The sequence below is a fragment of the Blennius ocellaris genome, assembly GCF_963422515.1.
Source record: "Blennius ocellaris genome assembly, chromosome: 11".
In the NCBI taxonomy this organism is placed as follows: domain Eukaryota; kingdom Metazoa; phylum Chordata; class Actinopteri; order Blenniiformes; family Blenniidae; genus Blennius; species Blennius ocellaris.
Window position 1 is genome coordinate 18,167,566 of NC_137660.1, and position 25,556 is coordinate 18,193,121.

The 25,556-nt window shown below is 42.2% G+C and overlaps 1 protein-coding gene across 1 annotated transcript in view; it reads left to right on the plus strand.

Annotated features, from left to right (window-relative positions):
* mctp2a (multiple C2 domains, transmembrane 2a) overlaps positions 1-25,556 on the plus strand; it is a 36,067-nt gene that overhangs the window by 6,975 nt on the left and 3,536 nt on the right. Inside the window, exons 5-23 of the mRNA XM_080504342.1 lie at positions 623-682; positions 758-869; positions 2,944-3,086; positions 3,183-3,259; positions 3,353-3,467; positions 3,560-3,583; positions 5,924-6,103; positions 6,815-6,945; positions 7,052-7,238; positions 7,875-7,968; positions 8,061-8,163; positions 8,279-8,381; positions 8,469-8,570; positions 8,686-8,760; positions 9,050-9,169; positions 18,779-18,898; positions 20,004-20,045; positions 24,615-24,724; positions 24,853-24,962. Of these exons, the coding sequence (XP_080360468.1) occupies positions 623-682; positions 758-869; positions 2,944-3,086; positions 3,183-3,259; positions 3,353-3,467; positions 3,560-3,583; positions 5,924-6,103; positions 6,815-6,945; positions 7,052-7,238; positions 7,875-7,968; positions 8,061-8,163; positions 8,279-8,381; positions 8,469-8,570; positions 8,686-8,760; positions 9,050-9,169; positions 18,779-18,898; positions 20,004-20,045; positions 24,615-24,724; positions 24,853-24,962 (2,008 nt within the window). The remainder of the gene's footprint in view (positions 1-622; positions 683-757; positions 870-2,943; positions 3,087-3,182; positions 3,260-3,352; positions 3,468-3,559; positions 3,584-5,923; positions 6,104-6,814; positions 6,946-7,051; positions 7,239-7,874; positions 7,969-8,060; positions 8,164-8,278; positions 8,382-8,468; positions 8,571-8,685; positions 8,761-9,049; positions 9,170-18,778; positions 18,899-20,003; positions 20,046-24,614; positions 24,725-24,852; positions 24,963-25,556) is intronic.

Sequence of the window (25,556 nt, forward strand, 5' to 3'; positions counted from 1 at the left end):
GCTCTGTTGTCATGTATTGCCATGGCAGAGGTTGTGTGGTATTACATAGGTAATAAAAAAATACTGATCCATTGTTGTACGTAGAATGTGAAAAGACAAAAAAATGTTTTCAGTATCATGCAATTTTAGTCATATTTTCAAGTTTTCTTTAAAGGTTTGAATATTAGGTTTGCTTTCTTCAAGCATTGGTTGTGTGGTACTGAACCTGAACTGTTAGGCGGCTTCATTACACTTTACAGGCACATTTCTATTGTCAATAGCAAGTAATTACTTTTTGGGTTGAGTAAATCAAAAGCATCCTCACTTATTTTGTGGGGGAAATATAAAGTTGTAATTCAGCCCTCAGCTGTTGTTGAAACCCAAACGTTTGCATCCTCATGCCTCCAACATGGCTAAGATAAGATAACCAGTTAAAAACCAGTTTTACTAGATGACATGTTTAAATGTGACTTTTACAAGAAAACACAAGGTTGATAAAATCTCACTTTGCTTCACACTTTTTTGGGAAGCATTTACATAACAGAGACACTGTTTTCCTTTGACAGGGTCGACCATCTTTCTCTGATTTTAAGTGTATTGTTTTCAGTAAGATTATCTCCAAAATGATTGTTTTCTTGTACAGATGTCCAGTGAAACTTGCGACTTCTTTGACGACGCCATCCAAGATACGCTGGAAAACTCTGTGAGTATTCCCCAAGTGAAAGTGAGCAAAGCATCTGATTTGAGACGGTATGTAAATGTTCTCGGTTCTCCACAGGAGGTTTTGACAGCAGGGCCCGAGGTCCAAACTCCAACTCCATGTCAGAGGTATCTCTTGAACATCAACCTAAAGCACGGAAGCAACCTGGTCATCAGAGATAAGCGCTCAGGTAGGTTGGCGACCTGCCGGTGATGCATAAAATATCTTGACCTTTTTAGAGGCTGTCAGGCGAAGGAGCCCTCTCATTTCGATAATAAATCTTTATAACAACCAATCCTTATTTCGTCGCTGGTAAATATCAGTGCAGATGAAGATAATTTTTTTAGGCCCATTCCAAGAAGAATGATTTTAGCTTCAGTTAAAAAGTCAACTTCCAGTTATTAGTACAAGTTCAAACGTTGTAGCTGTATTCGTGCTGGTGATCTTGCAGCCATTGTGATTCAGAGCAGAGTGAGACTTCAATGGAAAATCTGTTACAATTTATAAAGGGAAGATGGGATGTGTTCAGTTTAAAGCACCTGTTAACTCACCGGCATGACTCGTGCTGTTGCGTGATGGACAAAGGAAAACAAAAAAGTAAAGCATGCAGTCAGACCAGTATGACAAAACATGAACTGGGACAAAGTTTCAAGTTGAAATTAAAGAACACCCACATTAGCTGCAAGTTCTCTGTATCTAAATATTAAAATCCCTAACACTTCAACGCCCTGAAATATATTTTCAGTGTTTAAGTGGAATGTTTAATATTATAAACCCTTTTACAGTCATATTGAGGTATACAATTCCTGATGTTTAAAGGACATTTAGCATTTTTGTCTTTTCTTTTTCTTTCTTCTTTTTTTATTTTTTTTACACATGAGTGATTTTTGTCAATTGATGATCCATTAATGCACAAGAAAGAGAGAACAAGGTGTTCAAGGCTGTCAAGGCTCTCTGGTCTTTATCTGTTATACTTTTGGAAAGCAGCAACCTCAAGTGGTCATAATCAGAAATTACAACGTATGAAAGAAATCTTGTGTGGTCCTGCTGAATTGGGCAGCTTACAGTCCTTTTTTTTTTTAATTCATTTTTTCCGAGGACTTTTGAAAGTTTGGTGCTTCAAATGAGTTATTATTATACATTTCTGTGGCTCCTGTTTATTCTGGCTAATGGCTCTGTTGTGGTTTTGTAAGGAAGAGAATGACCATAACACACTTTTTTAATAATTTCCAGCAAAATAGTGATTGAGTGATGTTTTTTTATTTTTGCTGCCTGGTGGCAGAAGTCCCACCAAGCCCTGCACCCGAGTTGAGACCTTACTTTCCCTGACAAGATGGCACCATGATGATGCAATCCCCACACGTATCCTGTCTATCTGCTGTTTGCCCAACAATCAACACCATGCCAAAGGATCACCAATGGCATACATTGTCATTACATATTCAGAAAGGACCAACATCACCCGCCCCCACTCCTTGTTCCTTTTTTTTTTTTTTTTTTTTTTTTTTTGTCCTCTTCTTTTTTTCCCATTAATTTCCATCGTCACCATTCTCAGTCATGCCAGAGCTTTTCTCCTTGCTAGCTGCCACATTCTCCTCCTGTCAAGTTGCCTGGAGGTTTCCCTGTCACAGGCTGGCAGGGTGGAGCTGCTGTGGGTCCTGCCTGCCTTTGCGAGATGTTCATTTGGAGTGGGGAGCTGACAGGCCTGACAGCCCATCCCCACAGGGCCTTTGTCATGTGATTCAAGCCTCCCTGCAGGCTCTCTCAAGCACCCCTTTATTCCCCTATACAAATGAAGGCATGGGGCTGGCTTTCATTTTTTGGCCAATCTGCATGCAATTGCAGAAACAAAGAAGTCCCATACCCCCACCCCACTCACAGACAGACTTTCTTAACAGGCTTGGGAGATTAACACTGGTTGCTTCTCGATTTTGGTCTCTGGTTGCCTCACGCTGACTATTGTTTCGACTCTGACAATTAAACAGCTACATTCCTCTGTTTTAGCCATGTGTGGGGCGCATCTCCTCCCTACATATTTCAATGTCTCACACAGACACCATGGGGGAAGGGTGTGTGTGTGTTTGTGTGTTTTCTTGCAGTGCACATTATTACGGCCGTGATATGTTCCATGGGTTTTAACCATGCAGTGCACTGAATAACTAATTCCTGTCATTGATTCTATGTAATCATCTGATAGTTGGACAGCATAATAACACTAAGTGATAGATAATGCACTCATTTTCAGTTTGTACGATACATTTCAGGCACAAGTGACCCCTATGTGAAGTTCAAACTTGAAGGAAAGCAGTTCTATAAAAGCAAAGTGGTCTACAAAAACTTGAACCCACGGTGGAACGAGTCCTTCTCTCATCCTCTTCGAGACCGAGACCATAAGGTGGAGGTTCGGGTAAGAATCGTTTGCAAGAATATAAATGGAATATTTTACAACATGCAAATTAAAGTTCATATGACAATTCAAGAGATGTTTGTAATAATCTTGCAGGTCTACGATAAAAATCGGACTGCTGATGAGTTCATGGGCTCCGGCTCTATTTGTCTGACAAATCTTGAACTGTACAAGTGAGTAATAAAATTTCAAGATGTATATTAGGAAGTCTGTTATTTAAGCTATACAGAAGTAGTCATCATTTTCTGACCACTCTCTTTCTGCAGAACGTATGAAATTGAGCTGAGACTGAATGATCCCAAGAGTAAAGAAGACGACATGGGCGCTATTATTGTCGACGTTTGCCTTATGTTCAGAGATGCCACCATCAAAAGAAGTCCTGTAAGAATATGAAGGAAAAAAAAGAAATTAAACTTTTTGTTATGCTTTTGATGTTTTCTAAATTAATTCTTGGGTTTCCTCTCTACTTTCAGAGATGGCCACAAAGAAAGAACAAGGTATGGATATTGGAACAATCACATTTACTTCAAAACTTGAATTTGCACATTTGATTGAGAGCACAATTGGGATATTCTGCTCAGGTAATTCATGTTTAGCCTGATCAAAGGCACTAGGGGGCAGTAGCTCACTGTACTATGGTGCAACAAAGAATGAGGCGTATGCTCAGGACTGGGGCTTTTGTGTGTAACCTTGTATTGAGCTCTGCCTATTTCTTTTGTGGTTTTATAGTTAACCTTTTTTTATCAGTGCATACCATTTTCAATAGTATAATTTTGTTTGAAAGAGTATGGTACGGTATCGGCTTCTGAACACACGGAAAATAATAATATTGACTGAATATGTTGTCATGAAAGAGCCCTTAGAGGAGTATTGTTAAACCCTATTTGGTGGTGTAGTAAACAAAGTTCCATCTCTCCTCAAGTGGATTTCAATATATTGCAGCTGTAATTAGATTCAGAGTGAAATAGGAGGGTTGCTGTTTGGGACTCACACTGCAGCGAGTGGGTTTATATTCACACCTATACTGTCACTACATCTGCCACTGTTCAGTCTCTTGATGGTCCAGTAGACAATCTCAATTTGAAATGAGATGACAAAGGAATGAATGCCATTTTCATACACATTGTAGGTTATCCGCTACAGATGGTTAAAGATACTCAAAGGGAGACAGAAATGTGTAGTGGGACTCTGCACAGTGTTCTGTTGCCTAAATCACAGTGCTAATTTAACAATGTAACAATGCCATTTTTTTCCCATTTTCATTTTTTGACAAACGTACAATATCTTATTGCATTTAACACCTATCCTGGAAGTGCTGAATACCCTGCTCTTGCAGCTCTACTCCCCCTCTGTCAGAACATCGCTCTCTCCCTCTGTGTTGCCACGACAGAGACAGGGGATGGCAAGTGCCTGAGTAAAACTCTGCTGTGTGATAGTGTTTCAAACAGGAGGGGGCGTATGGGAGAAGCGGAAGGGGGGCTCGGCTGTTCGAGGCATGTTGCCAGTGTGGGATGCCTAAGATCGGCAAGGCTGATAATTCCCAGGCATAGCGGGCAATAACCCAGATGTTAGGATGTAATATCACAGCTGTGGATGGACAGTGCTGAGGTACCAGCCAAATGGACCTGGGTCTGAGCTCATCATGCTTGTCCCCATGCTGTCCCACCATATGGAAGCAATCGCACAGCCCTTTTAGGACCAGGAATAGATTCTCTTTAGGGGCCACTTACAGTTAAGTGGAATTGTTTTATTGGCCGCTGAGATAGAAATGTGTCCAAGATAAACACTTGGGATGACTTGGCTGAGGCCTGTTTTATATCGCTCCTCCACTCCCTCTGTTCCTCTTCGTTTGAAGGGGCTGATATTTATAGGGCTGTGCCTGTGGTATTCCATGTTAATTCAGGTCCCAGAGATGTGCTTTGATCCCCTCCGGATTGGGTGGCAATGTGGGTTGTGACCCCGTAGTGATGAGGAGGGGCCGGAGTGGCAGGGGAGTTGCAGTGGGGCTGTTTGAAGCAGCGTCGCTGGGGCAGCCGAAGGAGCTGGGCAATCAAAGAGGCTAGAGCAGATTACGCTCCTGCTCTTTAATTACAGTCAGCCCTACACAACCTCTGTGCTGTTTGTTTTTACAGCCCTGGCCTATCACCGCACGGCCTCACGGGAACTCTAACATGGAAACATATCAAGGCCTCTTTCACTCCCCCCTGTGACACATGGCAAAAGAAGTGGATATTTACTTAGCGTGTCCTTTATTTTCAAAGAGTTAATGAAATCACGATATCTTCTTGAGTTTTATTGCTTCACATTAGTATGAAAGATTTGCTTTTTTTTTTTTTTTGCGAGTTAGATTAGACCTGGAAGAATTTGCCAACATGCATTAAACTCTGACGCCGGCCATACATACTGCATGTATGCATAATTTGCTGATGAGAGAGCTGTGTAGTTTGCATCATTACTCACTGCTGCCTGCTGTCTCTGGTGCAGTATGCCAAGTGTCCTGCCTCCCCACACTCAGTCTGGGAGCCAGTGATGAGTGGGACTGTCACAGCCAGGGACATCTGGCTGCTCGCTGACGTCCCTCTCTCTCTCTCCTTCCAGGAGCCTCCACCGCGTGGTTTGCCTGTCATTTGAGATGTGCTAATGTGCTCCAACAGAGATGCACTATACAGTCTAAACTTTTGTCTTACTTTAATGCATTGTGTGAACATGATGAGGTGCAAAGGTGTGGAAGGTGTCGGGCACAGAAAGCTTAAAAACTTTGCATGCGCAATTTATTCAAAAAGGAACAAAACAAAAGAACTCAAATGTGTATGTTTGTGTGCATTTTTGTGCGACAGCAGAACCAGGCCGCACAGCCTCAGCAGCGCCCAGCTGAAGCGCAGAAGAATCAGCTGAAGAACCAGATGTGGACCGGGGTGCTCGGTATCACCTTAGTGGAGGGACAGGAGATGCCACAATGTAGCCAGGGTGACATTTACGTCCGCTTTCGCCTCGGTGATCAGAAGTACAAGAGCAAGGTTGGACCTGTTTTTCTAAAGTCTTTCTCTTTTCACACTTCGCCTGCACTCTCTTTTTTTTTTGCTCTCCTGTCTATTTAATACCTTCTCTTTCTACTTTAACTTTCTTCCTAGCCCCTATCTCTTACTTCCCTGCCTTACTCTCCCAGCAGGTGCCTGTCAGTGACTCACCTCCACCTTGGCTCACTGGGCCATGGCAGAGGCAGCTCATTAGACTGGGCAAAGCTGCCACTCACTTCTCACTGTGCTTCGGGTGCTGGGCTTCATTGCCTTCATTTGCATACCCAGCATGCCCTGTTCATCTACCTGTACTTGTTGGCCTCCCCCCTGATGATTCTATGGTGCACTTGTCTTGTGTTGTCGTGTCATTTCTTTGTAAACCTCTCTGCTTTCCTCTCTGCTTGTTTGTTTGTTGAACAAAGCTGATTCTAATTGGAAGCTGTCAGTGTTTACAATCCCAGAGTGGCTACTGAGGTGTACACATACAAGCACACACAGATAGATACACATACACGCACAACACACCTCTCTTTCTCCTCTCCTGCCTCGTTCTGGTTGGACTGAATGAAGACTTAATCCACCTGTCATGCAGGAGCTACTCAGTCTGTTAATGCATTAAACCTGACATTATGTCAAAGGGTTTGTGTGTGTGCATGCGAGTGTGCTTCCACCCTACTGTATGTGCTGAATCCGTGTCTTCACTGCCCTCAGAACCTTTGCATTCAGACGAATCCCCAGTGGAGAGAGCAGTTTGACTTCAATCAGTTTGAAGATAACCAGGAACCTCTGCAGGTGGAGTTGTTCTCAAAGAGAGGCAGGAAGAGTGCGGAATCATGGGGAATGTGAGTATTTTCTGGTTGTTAGTGTTAATTTTGCTCATACAGACACCTTCTCAGATCTGGTTAGCTTCACGTGCTTCAATGGAGCAATTTTCTTTTTGTGCCTCAGGTTTGAGGTCGACCTGTCGAGACTTCCACTTAATGAGAGGCAGCTGTATACTAATGTGCTGGACCCAGGAAAAGGCAGGCTGGTGTTTCTGGTCACCCTCAGACCCTGCTGGGGAGTCTCGGTCTCTGACATTGAGACTGCTACCTTGGCAAAGCCTGATGAGAGAGACATAGTGGTGGAGAAATATGTAAGTGTTTTTGTGACTTGGTTTTTAAAGGTAAACAGTACTTGATGTGTATTTTCAAGTTGCTTCAGTCAGATTAGCATGTGAGTGCAAATGTCAGTATGCAACATCTGAAATCTCATCAACTCCTGGATAAAAATTAAATATTTCACAGAGTTAGCAAATGTATGTGCATACAGTGGCTACTGAGTGTGTACCACAAGTACAGTCGCAGCAAGGTATAAAAGTGATCACTACAGAAGCAGATGGACCAGTTCATTATCATTGTGACGACTAACAAAAGTTACTCTACTTTTTCACCCCATCAACTTCAAGGAATTTAAATAAATAGGCTGTTGGCTATGATATGGAAACCTCCAAGCATTTGAAGTAAACATCACAAGATGTAAGCAAAATTGTTTACAAGCTGATTCGGCAACTTTGGTGTTCAGATACTTGTATATTCATATTAACTGTTTTACAGCATGTGCAATGTATTTAAGAAAAAACTGAATTCACAGACATTAAGATGCATACATACACGATGCCCTGATACCATGTACATGAATCATCACTAATATACTTGGTGGAAATGCATTAAATCTACAAGTTATTTAGGTCACCCAATTTTAACTTCTCCTCTTTATTGTCTTATTTCAGAGTTTGAAAAACTCTCACAAGTCTATGAGAGATGTTGGTTTCCTTCAGGTCAACGTCATTAAGGCAAACGATCTTCCTGCAACAGACCTCAATGGTAAACTGACAGCTATACGTTTGTTTTTTAATCACTTCGACATGGCATTTTTTTCTTTACTGTAAACAAATACATTTCCCTGTTGTTTGCAGGGAAAAGCAACCCTGTATGTGTTGTTGAACTCGGAAACAGCAAGCTTCAAACTCACACAATGTTCAAGACCCTGAATCCGGAGTGGAACAAAGCATTTACATTGTAATTAAGACTTTTGTTAAAAAAAAACAACCCAAAAAAATCATTGTCTTCTGTCTGTATATTTTCTGTTTCTCCACATTTTAATGTGAACAACATTTGTGTGATTGTTATCCAGTCCAATTAAGGATGTTCATGATGTGGTGGAGTTGACTGTCCTTAATGAAAATGGAGACAAGGCTCCAGACTTTCTGGGGAAAGTGGCCATTCCATTACTGACTGTAAGCATTTTTAGCTATTCAATGACCACAACAGACTACAATCTGTAAATCTTTCAAATGTATTTATGGATTTTAATGATTTTCTAGGTTCAGAATGGCCAGCCGATATGTTTGTACTTGAAGAAAGAGGACCTCGGAAGAGCTTCTAAAGGAACCATCACACTTGTGCTGGAGGTCATCTACAACCAAGTAAAAATCAAACTTAATGTGGTCCCATTTATTATAATTGTGATTCTGTCTTATACAGAGAGGGAGTAAAAGTGTAGTGAAAGTGTTGTACATATCTTTTTATTGTTTGTCCCAGGTCAGAGCTGGCATCAAAACCTTCCAACCGAAGGAGAACAAATTATCGGAGGAAAACATAAAGTTCTCCAAAAAGGTGATTTCTGTGGGGTTTTTTTCTTCTTTTTTGCTGAATTTAGCAAACAGAATAATAACACTAGTTGAACGATTTGACCCACAAAGAACTCATAAAGTAGCCACACAAAGCTCCACTTGGTCATAGTTTGGATCGGTCATTGTCATCAGAATTACTTTAATTGGCTCTCACTTTATAAATAGCGAATAAGGGATTGTAAAGCTGATTCAACCTCATTGCAAAGTCATAAACATTATGTCCAGTATCAAATGTTACTAACTGGTGTTTTATTCCAATTATTCCCCATTAGGTTCTTGCCCAGAATATCTGTCGGGTTCGAAAAATCAGCACAGCAGTTCTGTACACGTTACAGTACATTAAAAGCTGTTTTCAATGGGAGAGCACGCAACGGAGTCTAATAGCCTTTCTGGTAAGTCATTGCCTCACGTTAATGAACTCTCTTTAAGCCTTGGGGCGAACAACTTTTGTCCCATTTCACTGCAGCCCACTTTTAACTCTTTCATTTTATGTGAATTAGATTTTGAGGAGAATCTTTGGTTGAAGCCATTTTCTTTTTCTGGTTGTCTTTTTCGCACGCAAAAAAAAAAAAAAAAACGATGGCTGCCTTTTGTTTTTATCCCGTCTGTATGTGATGGATGTGATTTATCCTTTAAATCAAACCCCACTTGGCTTTCCCTGAGTTCTGATGACATTAGAGTGCATTTGAAGGGGTGGGGTTTGAGCGTTTGTACATCTGACTTCTTAGCAAAGCCTCCTAACCCTGGGGAAGGTGTAAGGAGGATCACAGTCTCAGCTTCCTTGGGTAGAGTAGTGACAGCGTGCCTCTGAAATTTGAACCATGTTTAAATGTCTCTGTTTAGCTGTTTTTAATGAGGGTATGTGATCTTGGGTCCTAAGCTTAAATAATCTGAAAGCACCCAGTGAATCCCCTGCAGTACAGCACATGTAATGTCATGATTAAGAGTGTACACTTGCCATGAAAGCCCTGCCAGCGCTGTGTCAGGGTGAGGAAACGGTCACAGACAGGGTGTGTGAAGAACTCTCCTTTCACCGCCTTTCTTCTGTCTGCTCTGTCTCAGGATGACATGCAATTCATACCTGGTGTATTCTATAAGCCCTTCTCACTGATCCTGAGGTGCAAATCCCCCCAGGCAATGGCCTGGCTCAGTGTATCACAGCCTTTAGAACAGTGCGGCACACAGACAGGCGGACACACAGACAGGAAGGCAGAGAACAATGCGGGCAATTGTATAAGGACGGAGTGGGAGGAGGACTACTATCTGGGAAAGAAAGTTGGAGCGGAGAAAGGGGAAGACAGTGGAGTAAAAGGTGCGGACTGATAGCGAGAGACTTGGAGGGAGACGGGCAGGCATGGATATGGGCAGGAGAGCAGGAGGATAGGCAGGCTGACAGGTGACAGGTCAGCAGGATGGGGCCATCTTCTTCCACCTATAATTAGATCCTCCGCAGGCGATGAGAGTGTGTGGCGGTACACTCTAATCTTTCATTTCCACTTCTACTCCACCAGCTGTTTAGGAGTGTGGCGTGCAAAATACAGATTTTTGAAAAACTCACTATTCTTGTCAGGATTGTCACTGTTACAACGGACTAATGTTTTGTTTCGGGTTTTTTGGTTGTTTTTTTTTCAGTTTCCTCTCAGTGGGGATGAAAATTTTTGGAGCTATTGCTACGTTATCCTTTTATTTCAAACAGGTAGCGTGTTTTCAGGCACCAGCATGTGAGAATGTTTAAAAGCAGACAGGGAAGTCAAAGTTTGTCTGTGACGAGGTGTGCTTCAAATAGTCCAAGAGTCAGAGGTGGCTGGTGAGAATTGCCCAAACAGAGTAAACCTGGCACTGTTATTCATCACCCACTCATCAGCAGACAGAGTTCAGCCAGTGAAAAGTTGTTTTTGTCAATGATTTATTATATTCTCGACAAATAACAAGTACAATGAAACAAGCTGATCACATGTAAATATATCAGAGGAGGATAGCTTGACTTCGTGGTGCCGTCTGACAGTCAGTTAAGGGCGACAACAAGGTCTTGACTGATTATCATTACAAGCCAAGTGCCATGCCACAATCCTCACTTGTGCCCCTGCCCACTCCAAGGGCATCCACCGTACAGTCACTTTTCCTGCTCCTAGTCATCATTTCCAATTAAGTTAGTGTTTGGAGCTGTCTGAAGCAGCATGCCACCATGTGCTTTAATGAAAGCAGCTCCCACTCCTATCTTTATATCTTTAGGCAGTGGTAATAAGGTAACTGATTCAGACATTGACAGATGGCCTCTGCTTGCCTCTCAGATGTGCATAATTATACCACTAGTGTCTGCTCTTTTCCACAGTGGCAGGCAGTTGCAGGGCTTCTCGGGTATGCCAGTAGGAAACACTGCAGTGGTGGGTCTAGCTTTAATATACATTACAATACATTATTTATCATGCATACAGACCAGTGGTACCCTTTTACTCTCTGTACATCCTGTAATGCATTACCACTGCTGTGGTTTTTACTGGGACTGCGGGATGCTCATGTAGTGCTTTACCAGGAATACTTTGCCATTATATCACTCAGTCCCACAGGGCAATTCTCTGACCTCCACACAGCATGCAGTCTGCATCGCTGTCCTGTTTATGTAGATTCATGTATGCATTATGAGGTGGTTGTTGGTATGTGGTGTGCAAGGTATTCCAATTTTTTTGCATGAGGGATCACCTCTCCGTTTCACGGTAAGCAAGTAGTAAAAAAAAAAAAAAACACAGGTTTGTGTTATTTTTATATTTATCAAGATGATCCCCTCGTGAGTAGCAATCAGAAAACTACACACTGGCTTATTTAGTTTGTAAGCTGCTGCAATGTGTTTTTCCGTGCGAGGAAAACTCCTGCCTGAGTAGGAAGTCCTGCAGCATTGTTGCCATTTGTGAGTGCAGGAGGTTACTTGTTTTGATTGTGAAAGCTCATCAGCAGAGTCCACACTGTTTGAAGTTGCTTTCAATTTTCCACCAATGGGCTGTACCTTCAAAAAAATGCTTCTCTAATTAAGTAATGTGATTAAAAAAGAATTGTTGGGGGGGGGGGGTTGAAAACCTTTTGCGTGCATTTAAACAAAGTTTTGGCACATCTTCATAAACATTTTCATCAGTGAATGAAATACAAACAACAAAATTTGGATTTTCTTCCCCCTCCTCTTGTTTATGCTACTGTAATGAGCTCAGGATCTGCACTTTTCAAGAGTTTGACAACAGCATGTTCCTTTCTCAGAGAGAGAGAGAAATGTGACAGCTAAAATCTTCATAAAATAACTGCCTTTAGATGTGCTTTTCACTAAGACTGAGCGAGATGAATGTGCTATACATCAGCAGCGACTGCAGAGGGGTCACCCAGAGTTCTTTGCTGCACTCACAACTTGTACCTGTAGATGGAGCTACAGCACTGCTAGAAACACAAGTGGAGGCGCTATAGAGAGCAGATCAGTTACTTTTCCCAACAGGAGCCCTTCGTGGGAACAACTTGGAGAGAAATCCTCCATTCTGTATGTTAGGACTAAGAGACACAACTTTCTTTCCCAAGAATGAAAAGAGGATGGAGATTGGGGGGGGGGGGATGCTAAATGAGCATGTATTAGCCAGCCAAATTAATCTGTTTCAGAAGTTTAAAGTTAGGAACAATTTTGATTTAGATGAAATGGATGAAAGGTAAAAAGAAAAAGGATCATTTACACTTGAAAGCTGAGTCTGAGCTTTGCTGTCATTAGGCCACTTTAAGTATTTAAGTAGAATTAATATTTTAACATATGAGGTACCTCATCTGTCAGGAGTTTGACTAAAAAGAAACCTGTATACCTTATGTGAGTATTTGAACCATTTTCTTTTTGACACTGCCAGGTAGCAACTGCTTTAGACATCATTTGACAGCCTGTGAAATGCTGATTGCCTCACATCACACACTGTAAAGATGGCATTTGATGAATGTTTGATGCGGTGCAGCTGTAAACACACTTGGCAGCTGCAGCGGGTCCGTTTTGGGGGCTGATAGAATCATCATCTCCCCAGATGAGGGCAGGACAGGGTCAGATCTGGCTCCAGAGGTCTCAAGAGATCACCTGTGTGGAGCCGCTGCAGTCGGGGCCATTAACCAGAACACCAGCCCAGCCGAGATCAAGGCCATAATCAGAGTTGTCATAATTGTTCTTGTTAACACTGTCCCCGAAAACGAGATGCTTTGTGAGTCTTGGATCTGCTCTTTTTGTGGTTTACTGCATTGCAGTGTGGCTGGGCTTTTGTGAGAACAGCGAGCGGACTGTGCACGCCTGTGAATTGTCTCCTTGTTTCTGCTTTGCATCTGTTTTCTCTCTGTTTGAAAAAGTTAGAGGCCTTAAGGAGTGGTTTTCTTCGGTCTCCTGGGGGTTAGGCTCTCCATCTCCTTGGCTGCGGGAGTTCTCACAGGCTGTGCAGTGGGAATGTGTCTCGTCAGAAAAAACAAGTGATGGCGGTGTATGTTCATGTTTTTTAGTCTGAGAACTATTAATTATTAAATGATAGACTGTGACAACTTGCAAACTTGTTTGGAGTGCCTTCCGATTTACCTCGGGATTATTATTTAGCAGCTGTAATTGACAGCTCCTCAGGATAGCTGAATACAATGTGCATCCTTGGTACATGCCACCTTATTAGTGGCATGAATGCGCTTTCGCCACTAATATTAATGTATTCAGGGAAATTGTTCTTGTTATCTTTTCGAACATTAAAATGTGGAAAAACACATTTAAATGTAAAGCTTATTCAACAGCATTGTAAAACAACAAATACTGAGCATTGAGAAGTCAAGATGATATCTGTGTATCTGTTGCTCTTTGTTGTTTTACATTATGCATGATTTCAGCCTCGTTGAGGTATGCTCTGTGTTTGACCCCACTGTGTGCGCCGTATCATAATGACCGCCTTTAACATCCTCGCCACCTTCCGACTCACAGAGGACACCTCTCTTTGTGCAGCTGAGGCAGCGACCTGTCCACCCCTGTGTGTGACTGTTTCGGGGGGCCAGCCTTGGCCCCGATGCGTTAACGTGTGTGAGCCGAGCTGACAGGGAGAGAGAGTCCATGCCACTCCCCTTCCCTCCACCTCCTCAGGGGAAAAGGCTCGCATGGCAGATCTGTCACCCAGGAGGTCGCTCAGTGTTAACGCTCCCGACACGGATTAAACACTAGTGGCCAGTGCCGGAGTGCGGGGTCAGTGTAGCCACCACTGACAGACACCACAGGGCCCCCGCTGACTGCCCCGCTCCAGCCTCGCACTGGCGCTACGCTGGCCCTGGCATGTGTCAGACAGGCAGGGAGACAACGGCCAGAGCTGGCCTTGTGAGCAAATGCTAATGCCTTGCCTTGCACAGCTGCTCTTCCTGAGTGCTTTGATAAAGCGCTATCGCTATTACATTTTACTGTGCAGGCGTTCTTACAAGCTGTGGCATTTGCTTATCGTTTTGCTCCTACTAACCTTTTGTTTGCAACTTTGAAACTGCAGTGAAAAAAAAATTGTGTAAATTAAACTATATCACACTAGTGGTAATACCATAAGCCTCTGAGTTATTCATTGATTTCTATATTATAAATCTATATATACATTTGTGCATTTCGAAGTTAGCAATCCAAAATATTAACTATAACCAAAGAAAAATATTATACATCCAAATATACAGAAAATCATTTTAACAAACTATTTATTTGAAAGATTATGTTAATATAATTTAATACATAATTTGTGAGAACCCATGTCGCCCCGCTGAAGAGCCGCAAGAGGAATTCCGTCTTCTTGGTATCTCTTTTCATTGTAACCTCTCTCTTTTACCCCCTCTTCCACTCTCGCTCGGTGCTCCCTCTCTCGCTCTCTTTCTCTCTCTCAGTCGATAAGATTTGAGCTGAACGTATGTGAAATATTTATTCAGCGTTAGCTCCGAGCACCACGGCTGCCCACACACTCTACCTGCCCTGAAGAGAAATCTTATCTGTGCTTCCTCTGCCTCTGACACCCCCTGAAAGCCTGTCCCCACACTGGCCCAAGCTCAACACAAATTACATGTCTCATTGCTCTGCATTTACAGCTACTTTAAAGCCTGCCGCTTCTGTCCCCAGCATAAGCCCTCTCAACCAGAATCTGCTTCGGCTCAGCTGAAAAACAAAACGGGTCTTGCAGGAGTTGCGCGGCTACTTCTGCTTCTCTGTTTAAAATAAATATTTACAAAAGTAACTTTGATTGATTTTTGCTCTAAAAACCATATTTCAGCATGATGAAGGTTTCGTAGAAGTCCCCATTTTGCCATAATTATATTATATGTATTCATTTATTTTGTATCTCATATTTTGCTGTTTATTCACACACACACTGAGTCCATTCCTCTTTTCTCTCTCTTACATGCACAGACATCCACACACACATGCAGACATAAAACCCTGCAGCCTATAGTCAGCCTTAAACTCTTTCAGTATATGTTCACGTAATCTGGCACCCGTCCACGGCCCCCATGACTGACCCTCATAATGCTGGCTGGCGCTCTTCTTGCTTTGTTTAGCTTTCCAAGTGGAGTGCAACTGAAGAGAAGTAGTGAAGACAGAGCCAAGATTAAATCTTCTGTGTGTTTGGTTGGTACATAGTTTAAAAATAAGGGTATTTTTTTTAAATGTACCACATGAACACAAACTGAAAGTTTCTTTTATTTGATTTTTTTTCACAGAAACAGTAATGATATTGTATTGCTCTTGATGCTGTGACATTATACTAATTTAGCATATCAACAGTATTATTGGTGTTACATTGATGTCATCCATGTATTTATAGCTCGTTGTAGACGGTAATGTATAAGGAGCGCATTTGGCAGCCTTGTAGTCTGGCAGCACGTCTGACAGTCAGTGGTTTAGGTTGCTAGATTGGGCCACCCCCTGTTAATCAATTTACAGAATGGTAAAAACTTTTATAGAAGGTGTCTTTGTCCCTTTGTTCCTGCTACGATCCTTTCTCCCTCTCCTGGGAGAGTGTGGGTGGTGGGAGCTGCCATGCTTGCTCAGCTTTAAGTTATTTTATTCACACTTTTAATCGCTGAGTGCTTTATTATTAGGTGCTGGATTCTGCTGGCCAGGGGATCTGCATGAGAAGGCGCAGAATGCATTTAGTGGAATCATATTAATGGCACTATAAAACAAATCTGTCAGGCTGTTCTTAACCCTCCTGGCAGAATTGCTCTGCCCAGGGTTGCCCCCTTCTCCAAGCGCTTACAGGTGGCTAAGGAGAGTGCATCTCCATCATCTACTCCACCATGTGCTAATAGTTTTATTAATTCATTCTTTTTTTCCCTCCCTAGGCACCCCGTGCATAATCACACACACATTTTTCAGCTAAATGGTGTTTGTCAAGGGAGGTTTCCTACATTAGAGACACTCCTCCCAGACATACATACCAACACTTGTTCAATTACAAGTTGCTCGTTATCCAATTCTGCTGTGTGCAAACCAAAATGCTCAAGTATATCATTAATTAATACCTCTCTTGCTTTTGTTTTTGTCGGTTATCTTTTTTGGCTCACATAAATTACTGTCTTACCTCTTGAGTAAAATATTAGCATTACTGTGTTGCAAAAGTTCAAGGTTTTTCTTGTTGTGTGTAATTCGTTGACAATAGTAAAAATGTGTAGTTGGACCTTGAAGTGGAGTCAAATAAAAAGTGGATGATTTTTTTTTTTATTTAAAAATTTTTTTTTCATGCAAACTTACTCTTACTTGTGAGAGACTGCACTTTGTCTAACACGTCTTTTAATCACTCAGCGAGTTGCTTATAAAACATAAACCACTTAGTGGGGAATTAGGTCTGTCTCCATTTCACAGAAACTCTGTATAATGTGAGGAGACAAGGGGAAGCTACAGTCCTGCCTCTGCTCATTACTGCGGGATATCTGACGGCAGAGTCTCAGTCGGTGCACCTGAGTGAAGGAATCCAGGAGGTTTTTCCAGATGTTTCTCTCCATCGTTTTTATTAGTGTTAAAAAACCATGTAAATCCCGAACACATGGGTTGACATACCATGAGGGAGGAATTGAGAAGATATTTCTGACAGTTTTGGTTTATACCCTCATTTAAGCTCTCAGTTTAGACACAAGGCATTGTATTTCTGTAGGCTTTTATCTTGTCCACTGAGCCAGAACGCGGTGAGCAGAAATTTGCATTAGTGGGCGATTATGAATACCTGTGACAGATTCTCTCTGCTGGCTCCCTGGGCGGAAATGAATTGGCTCCCTCTGTTGACTTGCACAGGAAGACAGAGACCAAGCAATTAGACTTTAGTGGTTAATGTAGCAGCTTTTGCAGGGAGGGCAAGGAGGTTCAACATTCCTGCTGGGCTCATGTCAGTTTCCAGGCACATTTCTCCCCCTTTTTTCCCTTTTTTATGAGAATACTGGGAATATGACAAGCTACCTGTCCACCAGCCAGCAGAATTCCTCTGGGGTGAGGGGAGCGTCGCTTTAGAATTGCCTCATGGGAACTGAGGTGACAACACATGACGTAAGTTATTCATAACAGAGAGGAGATGCACTGCAGCTACCTCTGCACATCATGCATATTCATTGTTTACCTTTTTTTTTTATCCCTCGCCAGTTCTAGTTTGTTGCTGTATACGTAATTTAAATGAGCTCTTAGAAAAAGATAACAATAACATATTGTTCATTTCCTTGCATCTCGGACATCCCACTGTGTTCCTGCATGATGCTTTGGCTCGCCCACCCCTTTGCAGGTTGCATCAAGGGGTAATAAGCAATGCAGTGGTGAAGCCCGGGGCATATGGGCCACAGTGTTGTCTGTGTTACTCATGCTACACGTTTCCCTGGTGGCTGTTTGAACCTAGGCCTGGTGTGGCTGTAGGTAGACTGCCCCCCAGAGCAACATGACGGACTCCACATTGTTGCTATGACAGGAGCAGTCTGCTGTTTACAGGCCTGCAATTGAGGCCTGAAGGCCTCAGTACTTCACGTCCTATCTCGGGCTTAACTCGAACATATTGTTCGTACTATGAGCAGCCTCCAGCTCTTTGAGGCTGGACTGCAGAGTGCTGCCATTGCGTAGGTTCAGCAGAGCTGTCACGGCATATTCGGTATTTGAAATAAACAACCTTGCTATAAAAGTGAAATGAGTGGAACTGTGGTAAAGGATGCATTAATTATCGGAAATATATACTAAAATTGAACCGTCTGTGGTAAGTTGCAGTGGACCATATGCTGGGTGTATAGGCACTTATTCACACAATAATAGATTTCAAGATTCAACTTGCTGTGGGGGACACTTTCATTTCATCCCTGTCAACCTGCTGGTGTTATCCTCCTCACACATTCCTGATCATTTCAGTTGGAGACAGACTCATTAGGCTGTCACTAAATGGGTTTAAATGCAGCCGTCCAATTAGTGCTCTGCTGTGAAATGCGGTGGGTGTTGTGCAACGTGCTTAGCACCACTCCTTTACAGAATTATGAGGGATTACTCATTCAGTGTGATCCATCTTATTTCTACCAGGGGTCTTGGCTTTTCTCAGTATCACCACCACAGAGGGGGTAAATGTTGCAAATGCTTCTCCAGTTGCCATATGTGCTTCGTCAGAGAGCATCGCTGCCTCCGAATCTAAGAGGATTTGATGTGCGAGTTAAAAGACATTATAGCACGCATATCCATGTCATTCTTTCTGTTCAGCAATGAGGCACGGTGCCAGCACAGGGCTGTTGGTGTCTGTACTGCAAATAGGATTTCAAGATATTAAAAGTTGAACGTCTATTACTTTCAAACCACCAGGAGTAAAATCTGTTGCCACTAGCGATAAATCTCAGAGGCTTTACAGTGCTGTAGTGCTCTTCACGAGATTTGGGATGTGGTTAAATCCATTACATATTTTGTTTAGGGAACAGGTTTGTGGAGATTTGAAAGCTGTGGGCGAGTGTACTGTAACGTGATGTGCTTTGCGTTCTACTGTCATCTCGTGTCTCCTCAGATCTTTCTTGTGACGGTGTGGCACTGGGAGCTTTTCATGCTGCCACTCTTCCTGCTCCTGCTCCTCGGCTGGAACTACTTCCAGCTCACTACAGGAAAGGCCAGCTCCAACCAGGACCTGGTGAGTGATGAGTATGCCTTGGTATTTATTCATACAGATCTGCTGATGCACTCTTTTACTGTGAAAATGTATTCAGTACATTAACCCAGCTCTGGACAAACTGATTGAATGAAATCCTCTTCGCACACACTGGGGAAATTGCAATTTTACAGTAATGTGAAATAACTGCTCTTACACTTTCATGTATATTGTATACTGGAGCAGTCTTTTTTTTTTTTTTAAATGCACCTCAAACTCTAAATAGCTCTGGCAGCTTTCCATGTAGCTTATAGGTGGTTAGACTAGTTTTTACATTGTCTCTTAGGACCTCGTAAAACATCATTCTGCAAGAAGACACAGAAATTAAATTACCCTAAATGTATGGAAAGCTTATCGTCTATCGTTTCACCACATCTGTAAAGACTACAGTTCTATCTACAACATCAGCCCTATCCCCTCCCGGTCTACTGTTATGGAAATTATGCTTGCCCTACACATTCCTGTGAAGGTTAATACTCTTCACACTTCTGACTGCCCCCCAATTTCGTTGTGTTGTAAGCCTTCTCACTGGCCGGCCAGGGGCCAGGCCTGCTCACAAACACCCTCCCCAAAGTGAAATCCCCGGTCCAGTCATTGTGTTTACGGCTGCTGGCTAAGATGCCGTCCCTGGGCAATGTTAAAGCTTCGGCTCACCCTCATATCCAGTGTGGAGACTCTGTCACCCCCTCTCTGACCCTCTGGCCAGCAATGACACAGCTCCGTGCCCAGGCAATGTCACAGCGTGCACCACGATGGGGTCAGGGATGACTTGATATAAAGTGATCTAGGCAACAACATCCAAATTAAATGTGTTTTTTTTCTATCCTCTTTCTGTTTTTCTGTGTGCTTATGTTGTGGAGAAAAGAGATTGCTTTGGTGTGACAGTGCTCTTGCGAGGAAGGCCCTTTTTCACCTCTCCTTTTGTGTGAGGTCACGCCTGTGATGCAGTCTCTATGGAAACAAGCCTCTCCCAATAGGGGTGAATGTACTCAAAGAAAATTTCATTACTAGGTGTTTGTTAAAAATGCTCCAGTGCCCACATGTCCTATTCGTTGAAAATCACCCTCTACCCTTTATTTTCTCTTAGGTGAACATGACCATGGGTGACGATGAAGAGGAAGACGAGAAGGTTTTTATCTTGTCTTTTTCTAACATTTTAAGGGATAATATGTTTCGGTACCACATTAGCTTTTTTTTTTTTTTTTTTTTTTTTTCATTATATAAAAACATTTATATTATAACATAGGCTGCTTTCACCATTTCATACCTATATTCCTCAATAGGTTGTATAGAAATCCTTCTCGCATCCTCATAATGTCTCTTGTTGAATAACCAAGGCTATATCACAAGTGTGATATAGCAATGTGCTTTCACAGGCGAAAGACCGTTTTCAGCAAAAAGCCAGGACTCTTATAGAAATGAACACTTCTCAGAAATGATTCTACACATTCAAGTTAATATGTCAGCAAAGTTACAATGAAAGCTATTCTCGGAGGCTATTCTCTAACTAAGAATAGGGATATCTTCATACGCCCTGAATGAGAGCAACATAAATGAAACAATTGCAGCATTTAGCTCTTTGTATGGCGTCACTGTGCGGTGCACTCGCCTCTGATATGACAGCCCTATGAAAGTCCGTAAATGAGATATTAACTGTATTGTGATTTTAGATAGCTGTTTGCAATAAAATCTGTTGATTTTTCATGGTTATTTGTAAAAATTCAAGCCTCACCTTGAGAGTGATCATTTACTACCACAAGAATTGAACAAAGTACAGTAACCCAGCAGCTCTCAAACTCACAAACCGCCCTGAAGGTTATCAATCATTTTTGTTAGTTTGCTGGAGATCATTAAAAATTATGTTTATTATTATATATCTCTTGTGTCTCTTGAAAGGAAACACACAAAAAACAGCAGGACATTTTTAAGTAGCCTGAAAATTATACTTCCCACAGCACATAGTATTCAATTATACACATCCCACTGTTTTCTGTAAAGAAGGAAAAGTTAACAGGGATGTGTATTATTGCTTTATGGCAATGAAGTGTGGAACTAACACAAAGCCTCGAAGCAGTGACCCTTGCGCTGCGTGTCTAGGCCCAGGATTCATATCCATAATGCACTCAATATATTCTGTTGTGATGACCAGGGGCTAGAAAAAAGCCAGCTTCTTTTAAAAACACAGGCACATCCACCAAATCCTGTCTGAAAGGCTGGGCTAATTCACAGATGAAACTCACATGATATGTCTGCTCACACAAATGGAGCGCCACCCTTTCTTTCTCTGCTATGACCTAACCGGTGCTTAAAAAATAGCACTGACATGGAATATTCTGGATTTTGTGTATATTGAGTTTAAAAGGTTTACCCAAATGGACCTCGTTTATTTAAGCAGATTTATTGCTGATTATTACGTTTTTCTTTACCTTAAATGTGAAAGAGAAATGTTTCCTTTTTTGGTTTCAGAAAATGGCAGCCCGTGGTTTACATTTCTCAATATATGTCATGTGTTTGCAAACTCAGCCTGTTAAAGCTTTTTGAAAGGTTTTCCATGAACCTTCTAAGCTCTTTCACACTCGGAGGAAATGAAATATATCCTTTCATTTACTAATTAAGCAGTCACCCATGTTTGTTTTAAGCTGTCAGCTTTAATTTAAAGTGGCTTATTTGAAAGTCTTGTTATGGTCTTGCTGTCAGTTGAATGTGATATCATGCAGTAAGATCAAGCAGTGTAGCTTTACACACCCTATCAAAGTCTTCTTTAAAAAATATTTGGGGTTAAAGAGTGATCAGTGTTAAATTTGATGACTTCAAAGCCTTGCTTTCTTTCCCCTAGTCTCTCCTCTAACATGTGAATAAAGGCTTTTCCCTCTGAGAAGGTTATGATTACCACTCAAATATGTTTTTATCCCCCCTTTCCCCCCCTTGAGGAAGGAAATATGTAAACCTCAGACAGAGCAGCAAGAATGTGAAGGCATGACGTTAAAAAGAGACGAAAGGCAAGGCAGTGTTACAGCAGGATAATACAGAACAGATTCTCTGCCTGTGAACAAATCTGTCCTCGGGGAAGGAGACAGCTTACAAATTATGTGTGGGCAAAGTGACTTCCCTTTGGCCTTAGGTATCAATTGAGCAGATAGACAATATTTAATCATAACATAAAGAAACAGAGAGGCAAAACAACTCCATAGATCTCACACAGAAATGAACAGGGAAGATGAAACGGCCCTTTCTTTGCCCCCCGGCTGGTACTGCTGGTCTGGGGTTGACTCGCTCTGCCCAGGGGACACTGGAGGAGGGTGAGGGGGAAGTTGTGGGGGTGCGAGACTGGGCCGCGGGGTTACTCCATCTCTCACCCAACAGTCCATAGTCACCGCTGGGTCTCCTTGAGCGCACGAGTCAGAGGGCCTTCCCATGTTATGATCTGTGGCGTGTGTTATGAGACGTACCACACGTGGACCCAACAACATATTACAGCCTCATCCCAGCACCGTGTTTGTGAGCTTATTTTGGTCTCGTTTGAGATAGCCAGGAACACAGGTGTTTTTCATTTAGACAGACTTCATATCTTTGTCAAAAAATATTCAGTCTGAGATTTCAAATTTGGCACTGTGTATTCTAATTAAAATTATGCTAAATGAGCTTTTTTTTTCCAGCCTTTGATAACACCACACGTCTGTGAGAGCATGTTTACCTTTGTGCAGGAGATCAAATTGGTTCTCCATTACCGCACCTTAAAAGGAAGCTTTTACAATTTTTTTTCTCTGGAATGAGAATATGATTTCACACAGGTTTTCTAATCAGTAGACATTTAGGATTCATTTAGCCCATCCCCAATTTACCCATCCTTTTCCATTTAAGAAGTAGATCTATTATTTATTTTTTGTTTTCTGTGCACTCATGTACAAGCTGCAAAGAGAAATGAACAAAGAATATCATCACACGATTAACGTAGGAAGGACAGTTTTGGTCGCTAAGGAGATTGAGGATTTCAGGAATCTTAAAGCTGATGAATGATAATAATCAGAGCGCTGCCTCTTGATGCGTACTTCAGAGTACATCTATTTGTGTATTTTCTTCATAAATGAAAGCCAATATGGCTAAATATGGCTATGAAAGCAAAATTTCAGGCAAGCTTTGGGTTAAATAATGCTTCATATCAAGTCCTACGTTTGAATCCTAGATCATGTAATTGGGTTGCTGAAATAAGTTGAAATGGAAATGTAAAAACGGGAACGCTTAACTGATGAGGCTCCATATCAAATGAGCGATCATTTTGCAACGTGTGGCTCGTCAGGCCCACCAGGATCTTCCAGACACAGATTTCTGAGTCTTTCAGCAGACTCTAACACTGCTCCTCGCTTTCACAATAAACTTGGGATAAAAAGCTCAATTAACATCTGACATGGAGAAAAGGACACACGTGAAGGTTTGCACAGCTGCCCGTTGCAGCGGAGTAAAGCAAGTGAGATGATGCACAAACACACCGACAGTCTTATTTCCTCGTGATGAGGCCATGAGATGGTAATCTCAAAGAAAGCATATTTGTGATAGTTTCTCCTTTTTTGGACAGTGCTGAGCTCTTCAGTGTCTGTCCAGATCCAAGCCCAGTGGGGGAGGCTCTGCTAGTGTGGGAATTGCTCTCTTCCTGCGCCTTTCGTGGAGGAGAGTGGGCCCAGCAGTGGGGAGTCTCTCTGTGCTGGCAGACAGTGCGTTCCCAGGGGCTGTCTCATGAAGCTCTGATAAAGGCATTCTGTCTGGGCCCTGTCAATGTACACAGGCTGTGGCTTCAGCTGACTTGTAACACAAACATATAGACATCCCCAAGCCTCCTGTTAGGGTCCATTAGAGCGCCCTCCCCCAACACTCTCGTTCCCCTTCTCCCTCTCACTCTCTTCCTCTCCCACCCTTCTCTCTGTCATCATTGCTGTCATTATTTCCTCCTTTTGATGTGAGGCTTCTCAGCCCTCTTTAGCTTGTGTTACTCGTGTTATCTCGAGTCACTCCTCCGCCCTGGAAGGCTTCACAGTTGTCATTACTTCCAAAGCTTGATATGATCACATTTATTTCACTTTGAGACAAACAGGCTGACCCTCTCATGTATTGACTTTACACATTCTTTATAATCTCAGTGCTTGGAAAGCAAAATATCCCATATATATATATATACACACTACAACAAGAAAAGGCAAATTGTACGTCCAACTAATGTTTGAAGCTGGCTGAAGTGTTTTTCTCATGCAGACAGGATGTTAGGCCCAGATAGAAAGCCAGGCCTGACAGATTTGTGAAAACATGTTCGAACTTGTCCTGTGCAGGCTGCTGGAATAAAATCTCTCCTAAGTTGCGAGGCGCCTGCAGTTGTTGTCGGGTCCGCGTGATTGCAGATGGCCATTTTGTGTACTTTTCATCTACCAGAGAGTCTTGATTGTGCTGCACTTGTGCAACAGCTCTATTGTGTGTGGCGGACAAAAGCTGAAATCTCAGCCATCCACATAACAGCTTCTGAGCACTGAGTCCGTCTCATCTTCAAAAGCATAGTCTGAAGATGTACAGTGTTTGCTCATTACAGGCCATTCAATAGATAAATCACACATAATAGCACCGCTGAGATAAACTGCTCTTTATCTACTCTGCCCAACAATTGACATGCACTGTACCTCATCAGTGTCCCTGCATTTTTCTGTTTCTTTTTTAGGATTCTGGAAAGAAGGGTTTGATGGATAAGATACATATGGTGCAGGAAGTTGTACTGGTTGTCCAGAACAGTTTGGAGGAACTTGCAAACATCGGCGAGCGAATCAAGAAGTACATTTACAGTGTTATATTTACCCTGCAAAATAAAATGTTATAATTGCATGCATTATATTGGAGTTAACACATTTGTTATACAACTTATCCATACATTTTAATCTGACTGTTGTATTCTTTTACAGCATATTCAACTGGTCTGTGCCGTTCATGTCCTACTTGGCCTGCTTGGGGTTGTTTGCAGGAGCTGTACTATTATATTTTATCCCGCTGCGATACATTGTGCTGACATGGGGTGAGTTCTTAGAAATTAACATGGCTTTTGATGTATGAAATTATTAATTAAAAATGTTTTGCATGACAATGAAAAAATATAAAAATAGTTACTCTGTTACATTCTAGGAAATACATTTCACAACGCACCGTTAAAAAAAACCTGATCCACTGTCAGGACTTTGAAACACAAGTTATTTACTGTGAATTCATCATTTTAATGAAGTATAGTAATTTAAGAACTCTGCCATTTCCACACCTCTGCAAAAGCACAGAGATCAGACAGCTGCAGAGGTTTGCTCTGCCCAGTGTGGGCTGATGTAGCAGAGCCCAGCAGAGGCATGACCGAGGGTTTGTGTGAAAACAAAGCAGAGGTAGAGTAGCAAGCTGTATATAATACATGATGTCCTTGGGCAGTCTGTAGGCTCCTGGTCTAGCCTCTCATTATCTGCTGTAGTCATACAGAATAGACAGTCATCTCAGTGGTCAGGGAGATATGCTGCCCTTAACAGGCTCTCCTCCTCCAGCTGTAAGCCCACAACCACTGTACTTCCACACTGCCTTCAACACAATCAATACCAAAAAACCACCATATCAAACAAAAAACACACAGACT